This window comes from Lipophrys pholis, assembly GCF_963383615.2.
Source record: "Lipophrys pholis genome assembly, chromosome: 14".
Lineage (NCBI taxonomy): Eukaryota > Metazoa > Chordata > Actinopteri > Blenniiformes > Blenniidae > Lipophrys > Lipophrys pholis.
The window spans coordinates 16188620-16208707 of record NC_137633.1 but is presented as its reverse complement, the minus strand read 5'-3'; the positions used below and the strand labels follow the sequence as shown (position 1 = coordinate 16208707).

At 43.9% G+C, this 20088-nt stretch overlaps 1 protein-coding gene across 1 annotated transcript; it reads left to right on the top strand.

Moving 5' to 3' along the window:
- Positions 1 to 815: 815 nt before the first annotated feature.
- Positions 816 to 17591, top strand: clic4 (chloride intracellular channel 4). The gene is made up of 6 exons (XM_080479295.1): positions 816 to 1165; positions 11509 to 11618; positions 14732 to 14857; positions 15045 to 15151; positions 15624 to 15805; positions 16753 to 17591. Exons 1-6 carry the CDS (start codon positions 1097 to 1099, stop codon positions 16915 to 16917), a joined length of 759 nt encoding a protein of 252 aa, XP_080335421.1. The 5' UTR covers positions 816 to 1096; the 3' UTR covers positions 16918 to 17591.
- The last annotated feature ends 2497 nt before the right edge of the window (positions 17592 to 20088 follow it).

Here is a 20088-nt window from a genome sequence, read left to right as displayed (position 1 = left end):
AAAAAGCTACACCTTTCCATATGTTCAGTTTTATATGGGTTTGTTTGTTTTGCCAGACAATCTGGACTGAATTACATTGACTATATTGTACTCAATTACAAATAACAATACAGTTGTTTAAAATGCCCAAGCTAAAGTGCAGTTCCAAAAAGACAATCCGTTTTACTTTTTAATCACATTTAATTTCATATATTTACTTTTATGAAATTATTTTGTTCAAAGCCACATTTCTCAGAACATTAGAGTTAAACTGAAAGTTAGCTTTGTGTAAATTTTGTAAATAAACAACATATTTTGTGACAAATGGATATGCTTATTGTTGACAAAAATACAGATTAGGTTTGAATAGAAACTTGCCAAAATGTGCAGCGAAATTACAAGTGAAAAACTATAAACTAAAAGTAAATGAAAACTTGTCAGACCGTTTTTTTAAACCGTAGAAATTCTATTTAATTTAACTACATAGAACATTGTTTATCACAAACAATTATAAAAAACATAACTATGGCAGTTTGTTCATGTATATAGTTTTAAAGCAGACATATTGTTTGCAAAAAGTTGGAACATTAATTCCAATTGAGACTGGCGTGACGTTTGATTTCAATTTAAATTCTAAGAATTATTAAAAAAATATTAATTGATTTGAATAATGTGAATAGTTGAAGAAAAGCTAGAAAAAAAAGAATTCTATGCAGGGTGTGCGTGTGCGTGTGCGTGCGCACAGCCTGCGTGTACGCGCCCTCCTCGAACCCTCCCACCTCTCGCGCGCGTGATGACATCACGCCTTTAAATATTCCCGTGTCTTCCTCCCTCCCGTCTGTCCTCATCCTCCTCAGTCTCCTCCAGCCGGGCTCTGGTCGCCTGCCGTTAGCTTCCACACTCAGCAGCCCAACAGCAACTATTGTTGCCCGGCGGCGCCTCCTCCTGCTCCCGCTGCGCCTGCTCCCAGCACCCCGGGTCTCCGCGAGGAGGAGAAACAAAAGAGTGTTGGTGGAGAAAAGAGAAAAGACAGAGAGGTTTTTCTGGGACTCGGGCGTGGTAGCGAAGGGGGGAAAGAAAAAGTCCTTAGCGGGGAAACTTGAAAGTAGCATCCACCATGTCGCTGTCGGTGCCGCAGAACGGGGTGAAGGCGGACAACGAGCCCGTTATCGAGCTGTTCGTGAAGGTAAGCTCCAGACAGGAGTCCCGTGTCTTCATCCACACCAGCACTCTGGGATTACACACGTTTTTATTCCAGGTTTTGGACACATCAAAACTACCCTCGTGGGGAGTTTTAACTGTCGTTCGGGTCAAGCTGACTGTTTCTGTCCCACTTGAGACTGTTTCCAGGCTGGTTTTGTTGCCGCATTGAGTTTGAGTTGGAGCTGCGTTGTGGCCATGTGGAGTCTGCAGTGTCATGAGCAGGGCGGATGCAGCTCCCACCCCCCCCCCTTCTTACCCCCTCACCCCCCTCCCTTCTTGTGTGGACACAGATCAGCCTGCCATGCAGCTAACAAAAGCCTTCACAATGCAACCCGGCTTGCAGCTTCATGTGATGGACACACGACGTCCAATCCAGAGATTTGAATGCATGTTTTATAAGTTGGATCTCTTTGTTATCGGCCAGTGTGCAGGGATAAATAAAATAAATAAAAAAAAAACTCTGAAAACTGGGTAAATGTCACCATCGTGTTTTTTACCGTCTTATCTTTCTGCATCATTTTCCCAGATGGTTCAGCACTTCCCAGTAATTTTTGCCTCCGGGATTATTTTCTTATCAGCTTTGAAGCACTGCCCCTTTTTCCCTTCAGAGTGCAACCATGCATCTCAGCCTCCGTGGTGACCGTGATGATGGTGGTGGTCGCCAGTGAATGGTTGTTTTCTGTCCTCAGCCTGTTGCTTTCCAGGGCGGGAAACCAGCGCTGGAAAGAAGAAAAGAGGGGACAAAGGAGGGGGGGGCTCGGGCTGTGGAGTCCTGAATTGACTGGGAGAGGAGGTGGAGGGTGTCGCTGAGGAGGGCAGTGGATATTGTAGCGCAGGGTTTTTGTTTTTCTTGCGGCCCCAAGCTTTCACACTACTCATGCTTGATCTCATGCAAAGTCGAAATCTTTAGTTGAACACTTTTGAATGCTTTTCACATGAATCTGGATCGACTCAAAGGAATCCTCCAAGACCCCTGTTTGCAGATCTGCCCCATTCAAGTTTACGTTTCTCAGTTTTTTTTCAGGCGTGGTCTTCTTAAGTCGGCCCGGTTCAGGCTTGGCGACCAGCCTCTCGGTGTGACTACACAACAGATGGGAACAAACTAGCTCTCACCATTTCCATAACTACCTTTCACTGCCTGCAGGAGAGGTTACATCATCCTGAGGCCTGGAACGTTTACACTTGTGTGGCCAGCTCTTCCCTCTCCGCCCCTCCCTCCCCGGACGCTCCTGCCCAAACTTTCTTCCATTGCTTTTTTTTTTTTTTTTTTCTCCAATGCGTTCCTCTCAGAGGCGTAATAGCCTTCCCTGTCCGCAGGCCTCCGTGTCAGTACCTGTGTCTGAAACGTTCACATCCATTATTGACGCCGTTGTTCTCACAGCGGCGCATTAAACACAGTCACGGGAGACAAAGGGAGGCCCGCAGGTTGCTATAGGTGCATTGCTGTGAGCGAGGCCTCTGGGAACAGCTGATAACGAACTGTGTGTGCTGGCCACACACGGCCATGTCAGATGTGTTGGAGGGCTGCCACATCCCCGAGCTTACTAATTACACATCCAGAACGCAGGGTGCCACAGGGTCGTGTTTGTGTAGGCTGAGCCGCGACGGCGAGGTTTACACATTAAAAACAGTTTACGGCCCCAGTGAAGGGATACGATACTCTGATCTTGCAATTTTACGACAAGTTGGTGTTTGTAGCAACAGTTGTCATATTGCTATGGTAACATTTAACATTGGCTCATCGGTGACTGAAGGCGTGGAGGTGAAGTCCGTAATCGTCTCTGTTTATTGCTGTCACCTCACTTCTTATAAACAGAGTTTAATGACTTTGTTAGGGGGTGATTGACCCTTGAGCGGATTGCGCCACATGAGTTTCAATATCGTTTTGCTCATGCCTGTCATTATGCTGATGTCTTGTAGTGAAAACAAGGCAATGCAGTTACACAAGATATACTAGAGCTCAGATGGTTTGGCTTTTTTGGTTACTTATTGCTCAAGTCATGAGACCCAATTTGTTTTTATTTTTCCCATAAAATGTTCAACTAAATTCTTTAACTTTTATTTTCAGGATAGTGATATATTGCTATCCTTTGTGGATATTTTTCATAATTTAATCTTTACAATTTCATTTTTCATTCATTTCTCTCCCCACTGCCATGCAAAGCTTCCCTAAATGAATTCAGGACTTGCATGCAAAGTGAGTCATTTTCCACCAGCGTATGACCCGACTGTATGTCTGAGGACAGAATAGAGATGAGTCAAGAGAAACAGACGGTCTTTATCTCTCCTTTAGTGTGTTTGTTGGCTGAGCGCGCGCCAGGATCACACGGCCGGTCGCAGAGCCTTCTGCTGCCTCCAGACGTCTCTGCTCTTGCCAGCAGCGTCCGCACCAGGGCCAGGAAGCATGTTTAAGTAGCGCTTCTAAGATTCTGAATGGTATAATGCCTGTCTGTTTGTGGACGTCCTCCGGGACACTCCCATGGGAACCACGGACGTGGAGCGCCTGGTTCATGCCAAGTACTGCTCCTAACAATGCAGCACTTCTGTTGGCCTGATCAGGACAAAGCACTGTCAACCCATTCTAGTCTGTAGGAAAAGATCACGGGGCCCCTCAGATTTCAGCCTGTTATAGCTCATTTGTGACAAAAGCACTGTTTGGAGTCTGTTGATTAAGGTTTACTTCAAAGGGCTTTGAAAGCACTTCCCATTTCCCATATCGGCTACACCGTGTGACATCAGTCACATATCTTGTGATGGGCCATTTTTATGGAAACCCAAATGACCTTTTGCAGGAGTTATTAATATCTTTAACTACATGCAAGGCCTAGTGTGGCTTGTATACATTGTATAAGCCCTTTTCTTCACCAGATTTAATCAGTTTGCCTTTTGTTTGTGTTATTATCTTTTAAGTAAACCACCCATACCCTCCAGGGAGGTTTTGAGGCAACTCGGTGTTGCTCTTTTTTTTTTATTTTTTTTTTTTATGTAAAAATCAATGGAGCAGTTTATTTTCCCCAAGTAGCAGTGCTGCCGTCAGCATCATGAGTTAGGGGACAAAGATTAATGGCTTGCTGCTGTTGTAAAGTGCTGTTGTTTCAGCTCCGTGAATTTGCTTCTGCAGCAGCTGCCAGTCACTGGTTGACTGACTGTCTGGCCGCTGGCCTAATCGATCTGCTAGTGTGTTATTACACCAGTCACTAGGGCTGACTTGGCATCTATCTTTGTGTTTTTATCCAGTAGGAGGGCAATTATTGCAAAGGATCATCCGGATTAGACATAATCTAAATATCACTGAATAATCTTCCCGCAGTTTATCTCAACGTCTGTAGAAGGAGGATGTCTCCACTGATTCGTAGACAAAGACGTAACTTTTAATGGTCCTCAAAAGCAGTCTAAGAGAAAATAAACAAGAGCTGATGGGGGTGGCGAGTTCCTTCAGTTGTTCCACAGTACAAACAAATCTGTGGTAGACCTGCCTCCATATGGAAGTTTGTTTCTGGTTATAGAGGGATCTCATCATCCTAGTTGTTTTGGGACAGAAGCTGCCATGGAGCCAAGCTGAAAGCCATAAACAGTCTCAAGAAAAACTTGAGTGGTCTTCATTGTAGAGGACTGTATAAGGACAGTGCAGTATCTTGTTTTTGTTGACTCGATGCAAATATCACAGGAACGAGCTGGTTTGCATCCTGAGCCACAGTCAGATGGAGTCGGAAAGGATTAAAGCTGGATTTTACTTTACCATATCAATGGGAGGCAATTAGCCATATGGAAACTGTCGTCACTGATAAAAAGACAGTTAAACTTTTTAATTGTGGTTCATTTGCTAAAGAAGCAATTTTAAAATCAAGCACCTCCCAGTTCAAGAGGACAAAACAGATCTTTTACAGATCTTTTAGTTTTCTTTATTTGTTTTTGAATGGCTTGAACATGGACGTGGGCATGAAAGAACTGAAATACTGCATGAAAAGCATGCAGAGCTCCACTCCATAGTTCCAGTCTGAGTAATGAGGTGCTCGTCCAGACACCTTCTTGATTGCCACTTCAACTTCTTGCTCTTTTCATGGCTCTTCCTGTGGATACAGGGAAATCCTGTTTCTCTGTCCTCAGTTAACCCTGCGACCCAAATCAATTTAACCTCCCCTGAGCGGCTGGTGTCAATGTGGATTACCGATCATTAAATGTCTATTAGTGGCATGAAAATTCACTTGTTTTGTGAAGAATTCTATCGAACCGTCGTCAATTTGACAAACATTTTCAAAAAGGAAATGCTGCTGTAACCTTGTAATAATGTTTGGCCGACATATTCACCTTAAAAGCTGAAATTTCCTCCTCACTTGGAGGAAGAACTTGTCTTGTTTGGGCTGCCCACTCAGGAAGCTTAAAGTTAATGAAGCTGTTTTCCTATGACAGGAAGTGAGGCCAGCCTGGAGCAAGGTACAGAAGACTGCAGACTCTGAGGGACTGAGCCAACTATAGAGTCTAGTTTCATGCATTTGTCTGTCTTTCTTGGTATCGAATGAGAATACATTTTTTTAACTTCCCAGATCCGGATTCAGAGGAAACGACGAAGCTTCTAGCCCTATCTATGTTACATCACCACCACTGTCAGAGGACTCCTAAATGAGAGGAATCTGCCCTGCAGTGTAACTCAATCCATGTCAACACGATCCAGACTGCTTGTGTTTCAGAGCCTACCAACGAGTAGGCAACCCAACGTGTAGCGTCCGAACATTAAGGGTAGTATAAAGTGACCGGGGGCTTCTTTCTTGGCTCTGCATCTCTGCATAACGCTGTGTCAAGTGGCCCAAGTGATCCAGTGAGGCTGCCTTTGTCTTTGAAGCCCCGGCAGAAGGAGGCAAGGAGAGCTCAAGACTTGTGCACGATCCGTGATGTGAAAAGCAGAGCACTGTGTCCCGCACTGTGTCCCAGACTGGCAATGACAGGCAGCCCAGTGGCAAGTCTGAGTTGAAGCTCTGTGCCTTGAATGGCTGATGAGGAACTGTGTTTGTGTGGTCATGGTAATTGCTTTCATCCAAACATTAGCTTCTGTTGTTCATACGCCACTACAGCAGTTCACTTTTTTGTTCTTCAATCGTCATTTGTAGTTCCAGTAATTAAGGATGTCCATTTTCCCCTTTGTGATTGTATGGCGCTACAAATATTCTAACGTGAGTCAGAATCTCCATCACGTGTATTTCTATCATGATGTCGAGCCATAATTGCAGTGTAGGGAAGTCCTGCTGCTCTCTTTTTCTGGTAATGGCTTTCTTACCAAGTATGTGCAAAACATAGGCCAGGTCCACTTTGCAAACTTTTACTCCCGTGCATATTTGACATGTATGGCAGAGGCATGCTGGGGTGTTTAAGGCTGATTTATTGCTGTCCAGAGAGTATCCAAGGTTATACTGAATCATCTCAACTGCATGGTGAAACTGTTGCCCAATTATGTATGTCTTTACGTATATTTGTTCTGCTGGATTGTGTGTGTGTCTTGGTGAAGAAGCACGAGTCTGCCTTAGGGTTGGTGGATGTGTATTTTGGGTGGAGAGGAGATGCTGGAGCTTGTTTTACTTTAACAGCCTGCTGTTTGTGTTGGACACTTGCAACAACAGGGTGTGGATGAATGTTGGTTCATGCTAGCTCCCACATGGCTGGCTGTTTGTCTTTCAGCATCTGTGTTACTCATCACCAACAGTGGCTCTGTACACTGTGAAACCCGAGCTGTGTGTGCTAGTCTTATCTCGGTTTTATGAGGTTATATTCAGCTGTTCTAATATTGTTGACTAATCGTTCGTCATTCCTGTGGCATGGTTGTGCCTTGAGATGATTTTAGACATCGGCCTCCAGCTTTCTACAGGATTGGATGGTTTCTTCGATGGAGAGCCTGCGCTCCAGCACAGTAGCCCTGTGTCTGACTGAAGGTTTCCACTCGATGACGTCAGCCTGACTCACAGCCACAGCGAGGATGTGATGCCGTTTCCATGTTCCAGCAGACACAAACTCATCTGCACACACTTCTCAGAGCATGGCGGGAGCATGTGTCACCCAGTTGGTCCAGCCCAAGTTATGTCTTCATTCAAATGACTAGTGCTGTTAGTGTCAGACTTCAAAAGCTTATAATGACTCTTCATGTACACGAAAAGCAAAAACTAATGTGTCCCACTAATCACTAGGAGCAGGACATTGGAAAAGTAACTCTTTTTGACACTCAACCTGTCTCCATTTTGCAAACTCAGCTGAGACCACCATGAGCTGAGCAACCATGTCGAAAATAGATACTTTTGAGTCGAGCTCCTTAGTTTAGCCATCGTCCAAACCCGGACCCCGCCTGTATGCTTGTCCAGCACATACGGGGCGAGGGTGAGCTGTTTCCATGATGCTACTTTAGCTGCCCACCCACCAACGGACATTCCTGCTGTACGTCAGACTGCCAGAGAAGGAGGAGGTGGGAATGCTGGAGCGGCTGTTACATCGCTGGTTCCTTATTCGGTCAAGTGTGGCTTGAACTTGCTGAGCAGCTCAGCCAATTTAGATTATGAAGTGAGTTGAGGAAGAGGGTGGGAGGGGTGGCAGAACAGGCCACCATGTTGCTAAAATTAGGCCCTGAGCAGAGACTGGGAGGACTGTGACCAGCATGAACGGGATACATTGTCTCTGAAACAGAATGCTTCTTAGATAATCCTGAGAGAGCCCTTCAATCAGTGACAAAGGGGAGGAGTGGATTTTCTCTTTATGTGGTTTCTTGTAAAATGTTATAGGAGTGGACTTGGGAAGAAGATCCCGTTTGTGTGTGCTCAGTGAGCGATAATCACCACTCAGACATGTGGAGGCCTTGAATCATGCTGGTTGCTGCTCAGATGTTGGACATTGCATCAGTAAGCATGGTCAGAGGGGAAATGGTAAGCGGTATGACCTCATCTTGTCAATGAAGAGATGTTTTTTTTTTTTCCCCTCGCACACACACCCGCACACGCTTGACTGGAGTCTCATTGTCCTTTTGTGTGGGCCACACTGTCCTGGACGCTGACTCCTTGATAACATCCAACTTCGAACATTACTGGCAGCCTCCACTGAGCAGCTGTATGTGCTTGGCATTGCATAAACAAGCATATGTTGATTTTCCATCCGACGAGCCTAAATAAAGCTGGAGTCTGTTGGCAGTAGCCAGCTGTTGCTGCCATTTTAGACCTTATTATTACTATGGTAGCCGTTTCACACCACATGGAAATCTCTGAAAACCGTGCGACCATCTGCAAAATGTGAGTCATCTTTAACACTGGAGGAAGAAATCACAAGCTACACACTGTTGCTATGTACTTTTGCTGCGAAAGTTTGGATTTGAAAGTGACTCCGTTTACTTTTTGGAAAATGCACATCTTATTTAACTGTTGTGCTTTGCCTTATAAGGGGCTCCTCTGGCATAATTTCTCCTCTCGCTCATGTGTTTTATTGGGGTGTTTTCCTTTTTTCGGACCACTAACTGATGACGTACCTAAAGTGCTACAAACAAAAAGAGCTTTGTGTTGTTGCTGTATAGGGAGTTCTCCAGAAGCCTTTTCCCCTGAATGTCACGTTATAAAAATGGCTTTCTGGAGAGCGTCAGATGGATGAAAGAGGACAATGTCTTGAGGGCTGTCCTGGAAGTTTTTCTAACTTTGTTTTTGAGCTGTGACTGTCTGATATTCTGAAGCCAGATTAACTCTGGTGCTACCTAGAGATATTATTCAGCAAAGCCCAGTAGATGACCACCTAAATTTGGCTCAGTCCGCAAAATGTAGGGCAGCTGCTGATTCAAGTGAACTGCAGGCGAAAGCAGCTCTTCCAGCAGCATCATCATCTAAACTAAACAAAGCACCCTGTTCGGCGGGAGAAGCAGGACATTTCTGGAATAGTTTCTCCCCCCTTTTCTAAATGGCCTATCCCCCCTCCCCCTTCTGACTCCAGAGGGGCCCAGGATAAGGGGAGTGGGATAAAGGGAGAAGGCGAAGAAGAGCCGAATGAGCCAAAGAGTGCTCTGCTCCTGTAGGTTGCAGCCTTTCCTCTTACTTAAAGCATCTGTTACTGCTGCTTCTCTCTTCTGCACAGCGGCACCACATTTGATCCCTAATTTCCTCCTGATTTCCTGCACTATCTTTGTCTCTCCTGATGCAGCAGATCTCTGCTGTCAGTCTCTGGCACAGAGCTGTAATCGGCCTCGCTGCAGACTCCAGAGGGTCGGAGACCTGCCATGTTTCTCAGAACAGGCGGCGAGAGGAAGAAAAAATGCAGAATGTCTTTTTCAGCTGCTGTGGCCTGTTTCTAAACCACTCGAGACACAGGACTGAGATGAACTCAAAATCAGCTTGCGGTGCAGAAGCACAGTTAGCTGTTTGATTTACAAATGATGTCCCTAAATGTGCTTTGCATTTTTTTTTTTTTTGTCTGTACCAGGAGACAGTTTTGACTTCCTACAGTTCACCTGTGAAAGTAATCCTCCCCCTGCTCAGGGCGCTCTGCTTTCTGTATCATATGCTCCGCTCATTGCCATGGGAACAGTTGCTGTGCCGCGCTACTGCCCTTCATCCAGAACTCAATGGTTCTCTGTAGGTGCAGTGCTGCTGAGAAAATCGAGTAATCACCCCATTGATGCCTTTCTGGTCTCCGTCAGGAATGGCTAATGCCAATCCAGTCCGCATCGGCCACGATCGGCGGTGTCCTCAAAGACTTCAGAGGCTGCGCTTTGCTTTGGAATTAAGTCATGTAACGTGTGAAAAGGGGACTTTCATTTGACGAACAATGGCAGTGATCTAATCCAAGCTTTTCAGATATTGAATTCAGACAGGGAAAGGGAGCGGGAGAGGACAGTGACAGTACAATGGGAGGCAGCAGGCAGATCAAACAGAGCCATCCCACTGGGCGTCACGCAGAGGCCAACAGCAGCCAGGCTGTCCACACCAGCAAGGAGCTGCCGGACTGGCTGAACTCTGCCAGACAAAGTCCTCTATTGAGGCAACCTGCATCTGTCACATTTCTCTTGCAAATGTTCTTGTAACAACAATAAAAATATATCTAAGTTAAGCTCAGTTGAATCTTTGAAATGTACCAAAACTGTGTTAATCTGTGAACCTGTGAGTGAATTACAAAAGAAGTGAAACTTTTTTTAGAAGCTCTGCTATTGCACTGCACTAAAAATAAAAGTGCATTCCAGACAGCCAGTACTTGAATGACCTCAATGCGTGTCCTTGTGAGTAGGCATACCTCAACAGGCTTGGTATCCACCCTCTTTTCCACTGAAAAGATGACGGAGGTTGTTGTGTAGTAGTCTTTGATGTGTATTAAATCAAATTGAAACGTTTGTCTCGGGAAAGAGAGGTAGCTACACCACTCGGCATTGCAGATTTTAATAAGAGAGCCTTTCAAAGCTTGGTTAATCAAATGAAATGCCTATTGTGCTTTCCCATGTGGAATCCAGACACTTGTCCCTACATGGCTGCAAGCTGAGCAGGCCGAGGCCTAATGAGAAGTTGGAGTAAGAATTGAAAGCACGGGGCGGTGAGAAGAGTGTCTGCAACGCCGTGCAGCATTTCCCATTACTGCTGTGTGGGAGAACCGACGACCCCCCCCCCCCCCGCTACAACGAACTATTATTTTAATCACTTGTGGGTGTCGGATCATTTTGCAGCGTTCATTGTTCTAAAAACGACAACAACAAACTTGATTTTTGAGCTAATGCCCAGATTTAATCCCTTCCCAAGCTCCCTCTGATGAGCGCCGGCCATTAATTTGGAGGGCACACGGCACTTTCACTGATCTCATTCTCTCACTGTTGCTCAGCCTTGTGTTTGTGCAGTCTGGCTGAAGAGGAAACAAGAGGCCTATCTGAGGCCTTAATCACGCCAGAGGTTTCCCGTTACTCTTGGGCCGAAGTTGTGCAGATTAATGGAGGGGAAATGTTCAGAAGCCTTTAAAATGGGGGTGGGTAGGGGGGGGTTCTCCACTCTCCCTCCTACTGGAGTCTTATCGAGGGTAGCCTGAAAGAGACATTGTTTGAAATCGACCCTGTGTGGGTTGAGTGCAGTAAAACGCCCTGAGTCATACACTGCAACAGAGATATGTCAAGATTATCTGAGCATTTCTCCTGTTTTGGCTCAACTATAAGCCGTTATCAGTCAAAAGATCCCAGTTATAGATATTTTATCGTATCTGTCTCCTCCTAATCTGCTTTTTATGCCTGCGGTAATAAAATCAGGGGTGTCTCCATTCATTTTGTGTACTCAGTCCTCAAGAATGTCACCTGTATCAAATTCCAGAGCGTAAAAAAATCTCCTTTCTCTCTGTTTACTGAAGGCCGGGAGTGATGGCGAGAGCATTGGGAACTGCCCCTTCTCTCAGAGGCTCTTCATGATCCTGTGGCTCAAAGGGGTCGTCTTCAATGTCACCACGGTGGACCTCAAGAGGTGAGTTTTGCAAGTTCAAGATGTAACGTACAAAAATATTGTGATTCATTTTAAGCACAGTGATCAGGGTTTATTTCATTTTGTCCCCCCCCCCCCCAAAAAAAAAGACTGAATCACTGTTAAATTCACCTGTTTTACTGTTATAACTAACATAGAAAAAAACTCATTCAAAGTTCAGGTGAAAACATCATTAATGCTCGTATTGTGAAATGCAGTTTTTTGGTTTGTACAATGACACAAATCCTTGACCTTAAGGCTTCAACTTTGACCCCTCGGTACAGGGACGTTTTTGAAAAGGATGTTGGTTTACACAGAAACGGCAGAAAAGCTGAACACGATCTAGTTGGCGTGTAAGGCCACGAGTTAGTGCCGTTGTTTGTGCACGTGTGTGTGTAGTTTCATTACAAATACAGAGAACGATACGCTATTAACGACAAAAGTGAGTACACAGAAATTTATATGGACAGATGATGAAGTTGCATTGTTAATATAGTGAGTTTCAACTATCCAACTACTCTTTAAGTCCCAGGAGAATATCTCCTCGCACATGTGCAGAAGAACAATTCACTGAGCGGTGTGCATGCACGGCAGCAATGCATAGGAAAAGTTTCGCGTTTCTATGGAGATGGAGTCGCAGCGTTTTCAGAAAGTTCCACATTGGGAGCCGATGTGAAAAGGTTGTGTTTTCAGTGTCTCTTCACACGGTTGTCATGTAAACGGACACCCAAAACGCAAGGGACGTTTTGTGTTGTCACTAGAAAACATCGTAGTAGCTGAGAGAAAAGGCAGCTGCCTTCATGTGGATGTTTTAGTTTCCCTGGTGGATGTTGACGTTGCCTATTTGTTGATCACTGCTTAAAGAACAGGATAGCGTTAAGAATTATTTTTTTTTTTTACACGCTTTGTAGAGATTTAAAGGAGGTTGTAACGCTCACCAGGGGGAACGATAAAAACATTCAATGGGGTGATTTGGACTGAAATAAAAAGCACGTCCATCTCATGTTTGTGGTCGTTGCACATATGAGGTGTTTTCTCAAATTAGATTTTAAAACCACTTTTCACACTCGTGCCACATACTATGCATGTCTGCTGGCAGTTGTTGATACTTGACAGTTTCCTCAGAGGCTTCAGCCTCCGTAACACTTTGATCCAGCTCCACCCTCGAACACCGTCACTCTCTCCCTGCTGCTTATTTGGTTTTCCCATGACCCCTTCCCATGCCGCAGAAAATTGGAGGAAAATAAACATATAGACTCTTGAGGGGCTATTTTAAGGTTCATAACTCGACCCGTTTCCTGCAGAGATTCTGACAGTGTGTTGGTTGTTTTTTTTTTGTTTTTGATACCACTGGAATTGGAATACGATGATCCTCTGCAATTTTATTTTATTTCCCAACTGCAATCACATGTGGACTCAAATACTAGGAGCTCTTGAGCTCAAACCCACTGAGTGATTCATCTAAAAGCTCTCTAAATATTTTTCCACATGTTAAACCAGCCCTATTATCTCATATCCAGCAGTCGGGACAGCTGCCCGGTTTCTATGGCTTTTCTTTTTCTTTCCTTTCGTGCTCATGTGATAGCTGACTCACGGAGGAAGGTTACTGATTCCTCGTTCCAAAGTACAGTTTGTCTCAGCGGCGGCTGCTTCATCACAGGGCGTCTCCGTCCGAGGGCACAAAAACCCACGAGATCCATCCATTACTTTACCACTTTGTCCAACCGAGGGTGCTGGAGTCCATCCCAGCTCACTGTAGACAAATGCAGGAGACACCCTGGAGAGGTCGGCAGTCCATCCGAGAGCAAACACAGGGACAGTCACACATATCCGATACTCAAAACACATGTATTTCAGATTAATCAGCGACTGTAAATTTCTAACACCGTGAGAACAGGGACACATTTTGCACAGAAAAGCCCCAAATTATTGCATAAAATTTTCATTTTTAGCTTAAATGTCAGAGTTGCAGAGTTGGTGTACAAGTTTAACTATATATGCTCGTACAGAGTCCACATCTATTAAATGCTCTTTTAACAGTCTCTTCTTTCACATGTCTTAAACATCCTTTTATTTTTTTGTTTATTTTATTACTTCTTTCTTGCTGATTGCACAATTGTCCAAACCATGCTGTATTGTGTGTAATCTTGAGTCAACACTATGAGGCTGCATTGTAAAAGCTATTGTGTGTTTGCAGTATTTATGACTCTTCCATTGTAGTATTTGAATAAAAGAACAGTGCACATAGTGAAGCCTTTAGGTCATGGCCGTCACTGCTGTAAATCCATTATTTTTCCTGACTTTACGTCTTGGTTGAAGGCTGTTTTGTCAATATTTTCTTCCTGTGGATTTCAAGGCAACTCCTCCGTGATTACTGGTGGGTGTTGGTGAAACTTCCCCTGTGCATACCGAAGAGTTGAGGTCATTTCCCCTTTTCTTGTGCCCTTAAATGGCCCGTCCCAAACTTCAGCTGCCTGTCGCGAGTGCCTTCGCAATGGCAACCGGCAATCTAATTGGATGGATGGGTTCCCTATTATTCCTATTTGATATTTCCCGTCGGACGTTCTTCACACCGGCCCTCCAGGTGCTGACTCACTTCTGTGTGTCCTGCCGGCTTTGTGCTGAAGGGATGTGTTCAGGCTGCTCATTCAGCACATGGTCATGTGTGTTTGTTTGTGTGTCAGTGTCATCTGCCTGCCAGAGACATCTGGCACATTATGTGCTACTTTGAAGGCCACATCGACAAAGAGAGCACAAACACACGCCGACGTACACGGAATATGAGCCTTTAAGAAAAAACATGTTCAAAACGACAGCTTGTCATCTCAACCACACATGCTTGTATCTTTAATTCTATTATTATTATAGATGGAGGGTCTTTAGCACACTGGAGCAACATGTAGCTCTTTAATGCAGTAGTGACTCCTTGTAGCCTTAAAATCTTATGTAAATCTTGTTTTATTTTATTGTTGCTCATCAGACAATCTTTTAAATTGACTTTTATCTTGAAGGTTGAGGTGACATAGTTTTCACCCAAAAGACGATGTTGGAAAATGCCTCTCTCGGCGGGTTTATATCAGATCAGACGTTTATAGTCGATGCTCCTTGTGCCACAGGAAGCCAGCAGATCTCCAGAACCTGGCCCCCGGCACACACCCGCCCTTCATCACCTTCAACGGCGAGGTCAAAACCGATGTCAACAAGATCGAGGAGTTCCTGGAGGACATCCTCTGCCCGCCCAAGTGAGTCCTTTCTCACCTCTGTGCTAACGGGTCGTCACACCGGGCCTGGCTCTTAATTGCCCCGCATACATTTATTAAAAACAGAACACGATGTTAGTCTCAGGAAGAACTTGTGCACTCCTTAGGAAACCGTTTGAACACAGAAGCTCTCTTGACTGTATTTTCATTGCTGTTGTGTCGCGCGCAGGTTCATCAAGCTCGGCGCGAGGCATCCCGAGTCTAACACAGCCGGTATGGACATCTTTGCCAAGTTTTCTGCATACATCAAGAACTCCAAACCAGACGGAAACGAAGGTATGTTAACTTCACCAATCTGTTACACACACACACACACACACACACACACACAGGTGTATACACACAGGAAGATTTGTGCCCAGGTTATGAATAAAGATTTTCTTTATGCACCCGTATAGGTAGTGCACACTTTTTACTATGCAGCACCAGTTTCCAATAAAGTACAGACTCCCTAAGTACTGGACAACTTATTAGAATAGTATGAAAAATATAGAGTATACAGTGCTAAAGACTTTTAAGGGTTTTTGTGGAGTATTGAAAAAACAATGTAGAATAAACTGAACCATGAATAAACCATGTGAGAACATATATGAAACAAATTGTTAACAATGTACTGTTAACAAATTTTAACAGTACATGTGTACACGTTTCTTGATAAAATGCTGCCCTCCTGTGGTTGATTAGCACATGGCAAGATGCGGCTCTATCTTTGAGGAACCCTTTTAACACGCCCACCTCCTCTGTGCAGCTCTGGAGCGCGGGCTGCTGAAGACTCTGCAGAAGCTGGACGAGTATCTGCGCTCGCCGCTGCCCGACGAGATCGACCACAACAGCATCGAGGACGTCAAGGTCTCCACCCGCAAGTTCCTGGATGGAGAGGAAATGACACTGGCTGACTGCAACCTGCTGCCCAAGCTGCACATAGTCAAGGTGAGCTCCTTCCTGGACCCCCTGTTGCATTGTGGGAGGAGCAGGGCAGAACGAGTGAAGCGGGAAAAGCAGTAGATCTGTTCTGTCCCGTTTGTTTTTCTGCTTTCTGCTGGTAATAGGATTCAGGTAGAATTTAAGATATCGTGTACAAACTACTCAACATGAGCTTCTCGTTACTGAAGCAAACAAAGGATTACATGAAAAAAAAAAAAAAAAGCCAGGTATTGAAGGTGGAGTTTATCTTCTGGGAAACAAGGAGCAGAAGCTCTCAGCCATGACAGTTTTTTTGAAAATCTGAAAAGGATTCGAGTCGATTCAAGCAGTGTCGTATCTGTGAAAACTGAAACAATATCACTCAGCAAACAAGTCGTCGGCATGACGTTGTTGGTTCATTCACTTATATATTTTGAAATGCTCCTAAAAAAAAAAACAACTAAAAAAACAAACAATCTCCATCTGTAAAGAGAAAAGAAACTCCTGATTTACTTGTGAGAAAAATAAGTTGACTTGTTAAATTCCACATTGAAGGTGTCATTTTTATCAGTTTTGTCAGAGGTTTTCTTTGATTTCTGCAACTCTTATTTTGGCAACCTCAGAGGAGGCTAATGCTGCTTTTCCGTTTAGAATTTCTAACTTAAAATTCCTCAGAAAAAACCCCCCCATGAATTTCACTTGTGTGGAATATCGACGCGTTCAGTGAAGCTCTTTCTGTCTCTTTTTAAAAAATGATGCTTCGTCCTCGCAGGCAAGAAAAGATCAAACGTCTACGTGTAGATGCGATGTTAACAGTGAAAGTTAGTTTACCTTTGTACCGCCGACCTACAGGAAGCCAATCTTTTCTTACTTGCTGAGATTCCCCGAGTTGGGAGAGCTTGTACTCCAGGTTGTGAATATTTCCTGTGCGGTGATTCCTCCAGCTCATGATCCGACCTGTCGCCCTCTCTCAGGTGGTCGCCAAGAAGTACCGCGGCTTCGACATTCCCAAAGAGATGACGGCCGTCTGGAAGTACCTGAACAACGCCTACACGCGCGAAGAATTCACCAACACCTGCCCCAGTGACAAGGAGATCGAGATCGCCTACGGGGACGTGGCGAAGAGGCTGGTCAAATAAAGCCCCTCCTCCACCCCTCTCCAACCGCCATAAACCCCGCCCCTCTCTGCCCACGCGCTCCCAGGACTGACGTGCTCAACTCACGAGAAAGAAGAAGAAAAAAAAACAAAAAAACTCTGGACTTCTTTTCCTTCTCTCCTCATCTAGAGCGAACTCCAAATGCATGAACCTTTTTTTCTTTCTTTTTTTTTTTTAACGCAGTCTCCGGTTTCTATGAAGGTCTAATTCGTTGACTCGGTCCAGTTTCACTGTTCAAAAGCTTTATGTTCTGTCATTTGCGGCTGAATGTTGCGACGCCACGAAGAAGCAGCGCAGAACCCGATAAGTGACCTTCAAGCCGACCTTTTCACCGCGTGCAGGGGAACCGCCACAAGCTGTTGTATTTCTGTCGTCCAAGATTGAAATTGCTCTTTCTACGATTTGCTATAAAAACTAAAACAGAAAAGCTTTTTTTTTTTTTTTGTTTGTTTGTTTTTAGTTTTTTCTTCTCCTGTCTTTCGGATCATTAAGAGTTTTTCTTCAAACAGTGTTGAAGCTTCAGTGTTTTTCTTTCGGCTCGAGTATTTGACAAGGTTAATCCCAATGCAAGTCGTCAACATATCAAGTCGGACGGGTTTTATTTTAATGTGGAATTGTTCATAATAAATGAAAAGAATTGTAACTGCAGGTAAAGCTACCTGGTAGTCATGCTCTGGCTCGTAGCTCATCTCAGTAGAATTGTTGGGTCTGTCCTCGGGACAAACACAAAAACCATATGTAGCTCGCAGACATGTCGGCCACCGCGGTGCCATACCATTTGTCCTTTTTAAACGACACTTTTCAGGTCAACGGTTGGTCGTTTGAAGTACACATTGTGGACCACAAGGGGGCGCATGACTCTGTTCTCACTGCGGATTGGACCAGTCAAAGGAAACCATGCCAGCATGCAGCCTGACAACATTTACGATATTTGTGATTGAAGCCAATCAAAGGGAGTTGCATGGCCACAGCAAGCTCATACTTCACCTTCTGTTCAGTATGTAGATGATCTCTATGGTAGCGAATGTATGCTGTGATACTGTAGCTCCAAAAAGTGCTTTAGTGGGGATGGAACAAAACCTGATTTCGTTTTTTTTGTTTTCCCACCAGTTGGCCATAGTTTTTTTTTGTTTTGTTTTTGTTTTTTTTCAGGCATTTGTTATGAAACAAATCTGACTAAAAAGGAATTGTAAATATTTGTTTCCATTACTGGGATGATTTCGATGTGTAAATTTGCTGCATTTCACCACAGTTTAGAGGGAAAAGTGAGCTGACGGCTTGAGTTCCAGTTCTAGATTAAGCAGCTCCTCTCTGCCTTACTTATTTTGTCTTTGCAGATGTTTTGCAGTAAGGTTTGTTTTATAGAGGTCGTTTCATTACAATGCGAGTCCTGCGTTGTACCAAGGAATATCCAGGCTGTCATGGCTTTTTTTTTTTTTTTTTTTTTTTTTTTTTTTTTTTTTTTAAATGTTGATTGAATTGAAATAAACTTCTTATTGGCACACAGTGTCTGTCTAATGTGTGGACGTTCTGTATTACTGCTACACTAAAGCACTTTATTTTTCCATTTAAAGAATACTTCATTGCTGGCTCGAGTGAGTGGTTCAGTCCAACTTCACCTTCAGGCCTTTAAAAAAAAAAAAAAAAATATCCATCCTTGGATGACAAACATTTCACTGGAAGTCATTATTACCTGACATTTCTGTGTTGTCAGCTGTACGAACTCCCATGTCTGCTTCTCTAACCTCTTGGCCACTTCTGTAACTTTTATGACCATAAGAGCGACTATGGCCATCTTGATAAGTTGTTTGGAGCTGCAATATTTAACCTCTAAAAAAAATAAATAAATAAAATAACACGCCTGATGTTTCATAACTACAATTTAGAAAATTGGATGTATTTTTTGAGGAGTTATTTAGTAGTTTATTTTTCATTTTTATTAGTTGTTTTAGCTGTGTTAGCCACTGTGTTTGTCATTTTATTTGTATTTTTTTTTTTATCTTGTATAGCTGTTAACATTTTTACCCATTTCAGGCTACTTTTTGATGTTTTACATTTGTTTTAGGTGATTTAGCCATTTTGACTCTTAGAAAATTTGCTTGTTCTACTTGTTTTTTTCTCCCAAAATTGTATTCTATCAAATGAAAGGTAACAGACTTTTACATACAAAACCCATTAAGCATGAAACTCATTATTGCAGGAACTTGAGAAACTATTTAAAAAAAAATAAAAAAATAAAAATTCCCCAACCCAAGAGTTCCACTTGCACCTTGAGGGAAGCAGGTGACCCATAGGACATGAGCTCGTCAGAGATCTTTGACACCAAAGATTTTTGGTGTGGATTAAACCTCAACTGTCTGATCTGAAAGTATCAGTATAAATGGGAAGAGGACAAGCTAAATGTTGGTAACTCTTTGAAGGCACAAAACATGTTTGTTTTTTGTTTTTTGACATTACCTTTTTCCCCGATAGCTTCGAGGAGCCATCACAGAGGGGCTCAGGAGCCACAGGCTGCGGCCCCCGGCTCTCGGTGAACACTAACAACATAGTGAATGAATATTGCCTCTCTCGCTCTAAGTTTTTGTCTTTTCACACCTTGTGGACAGCGATTCAGAAATAGACTAAAAGTTTATTAGCCTCTGGGCTAAAGTGTGCTTGTTTACAGTCCGCTCCCGGCAAGGAATGTCTCATGTGGGTGTCCACCCACTGTGGGACACCGTCTCCCAGTCGACTTCGTGTTTTTCAGCCAGTTCTTTACTGTTCTGTTCTGAGGCACAAACAAGTCTATTCTATTGGTGTGACTGCAGCCAAAGTTTCGCAAGAGAAAGAAAGAAAGAAAGAAAGAAAAAAAAAAAAAAGGTGTGGGGGCGTTGAGTTTTTGGACGGTTTCCAGATCATTAAAGTGTCACATTTCAGCCTCAGACATTCTCGACTCCCGGAATAGTTGCGAACACAGACACAGTCTACACTTGTAATTCACAGAGAGGAAATCCACCCAGACACAAAAAGGTGTGTGTGTGTGTGTGTGTGTGTGTGTGTGTGTGTGTGTGTGTGTGTGTGTGTGTGTGTGTGTGTGTGTGTGTGTGTGTGTGTGTGTGTGTGTGTGTGTGTGTGTGTGTGCGAGGTAAGAAACATCACAAGGCTGGCTGTCAT

Bases quoted from the DNA above. Each gene is read 5' to 3' on its own strand.
- clic4 (XM_080479295.1), top strand. From the start codon at position 1,097: ATGTCGCTGTCGGTGCCGCAGAACGGGGTGAAGGCGGACAACGAGCCC. The intron at 14,858-15,044 runs GTGAGTCCTTTC...TGTCGCGCGCAG, and splicing joins GACATCCTCTGCCCGCCCAA to GTTCATCAAGCTCGGCGCGA. The intron at 15,152-15,623 runs GTATGTTAACTT...TCCTCTGTGCAG, and splicing joins CAAACCAGACGGAAACGAAG to CTCTGGAGCGCGGGCTGCTG.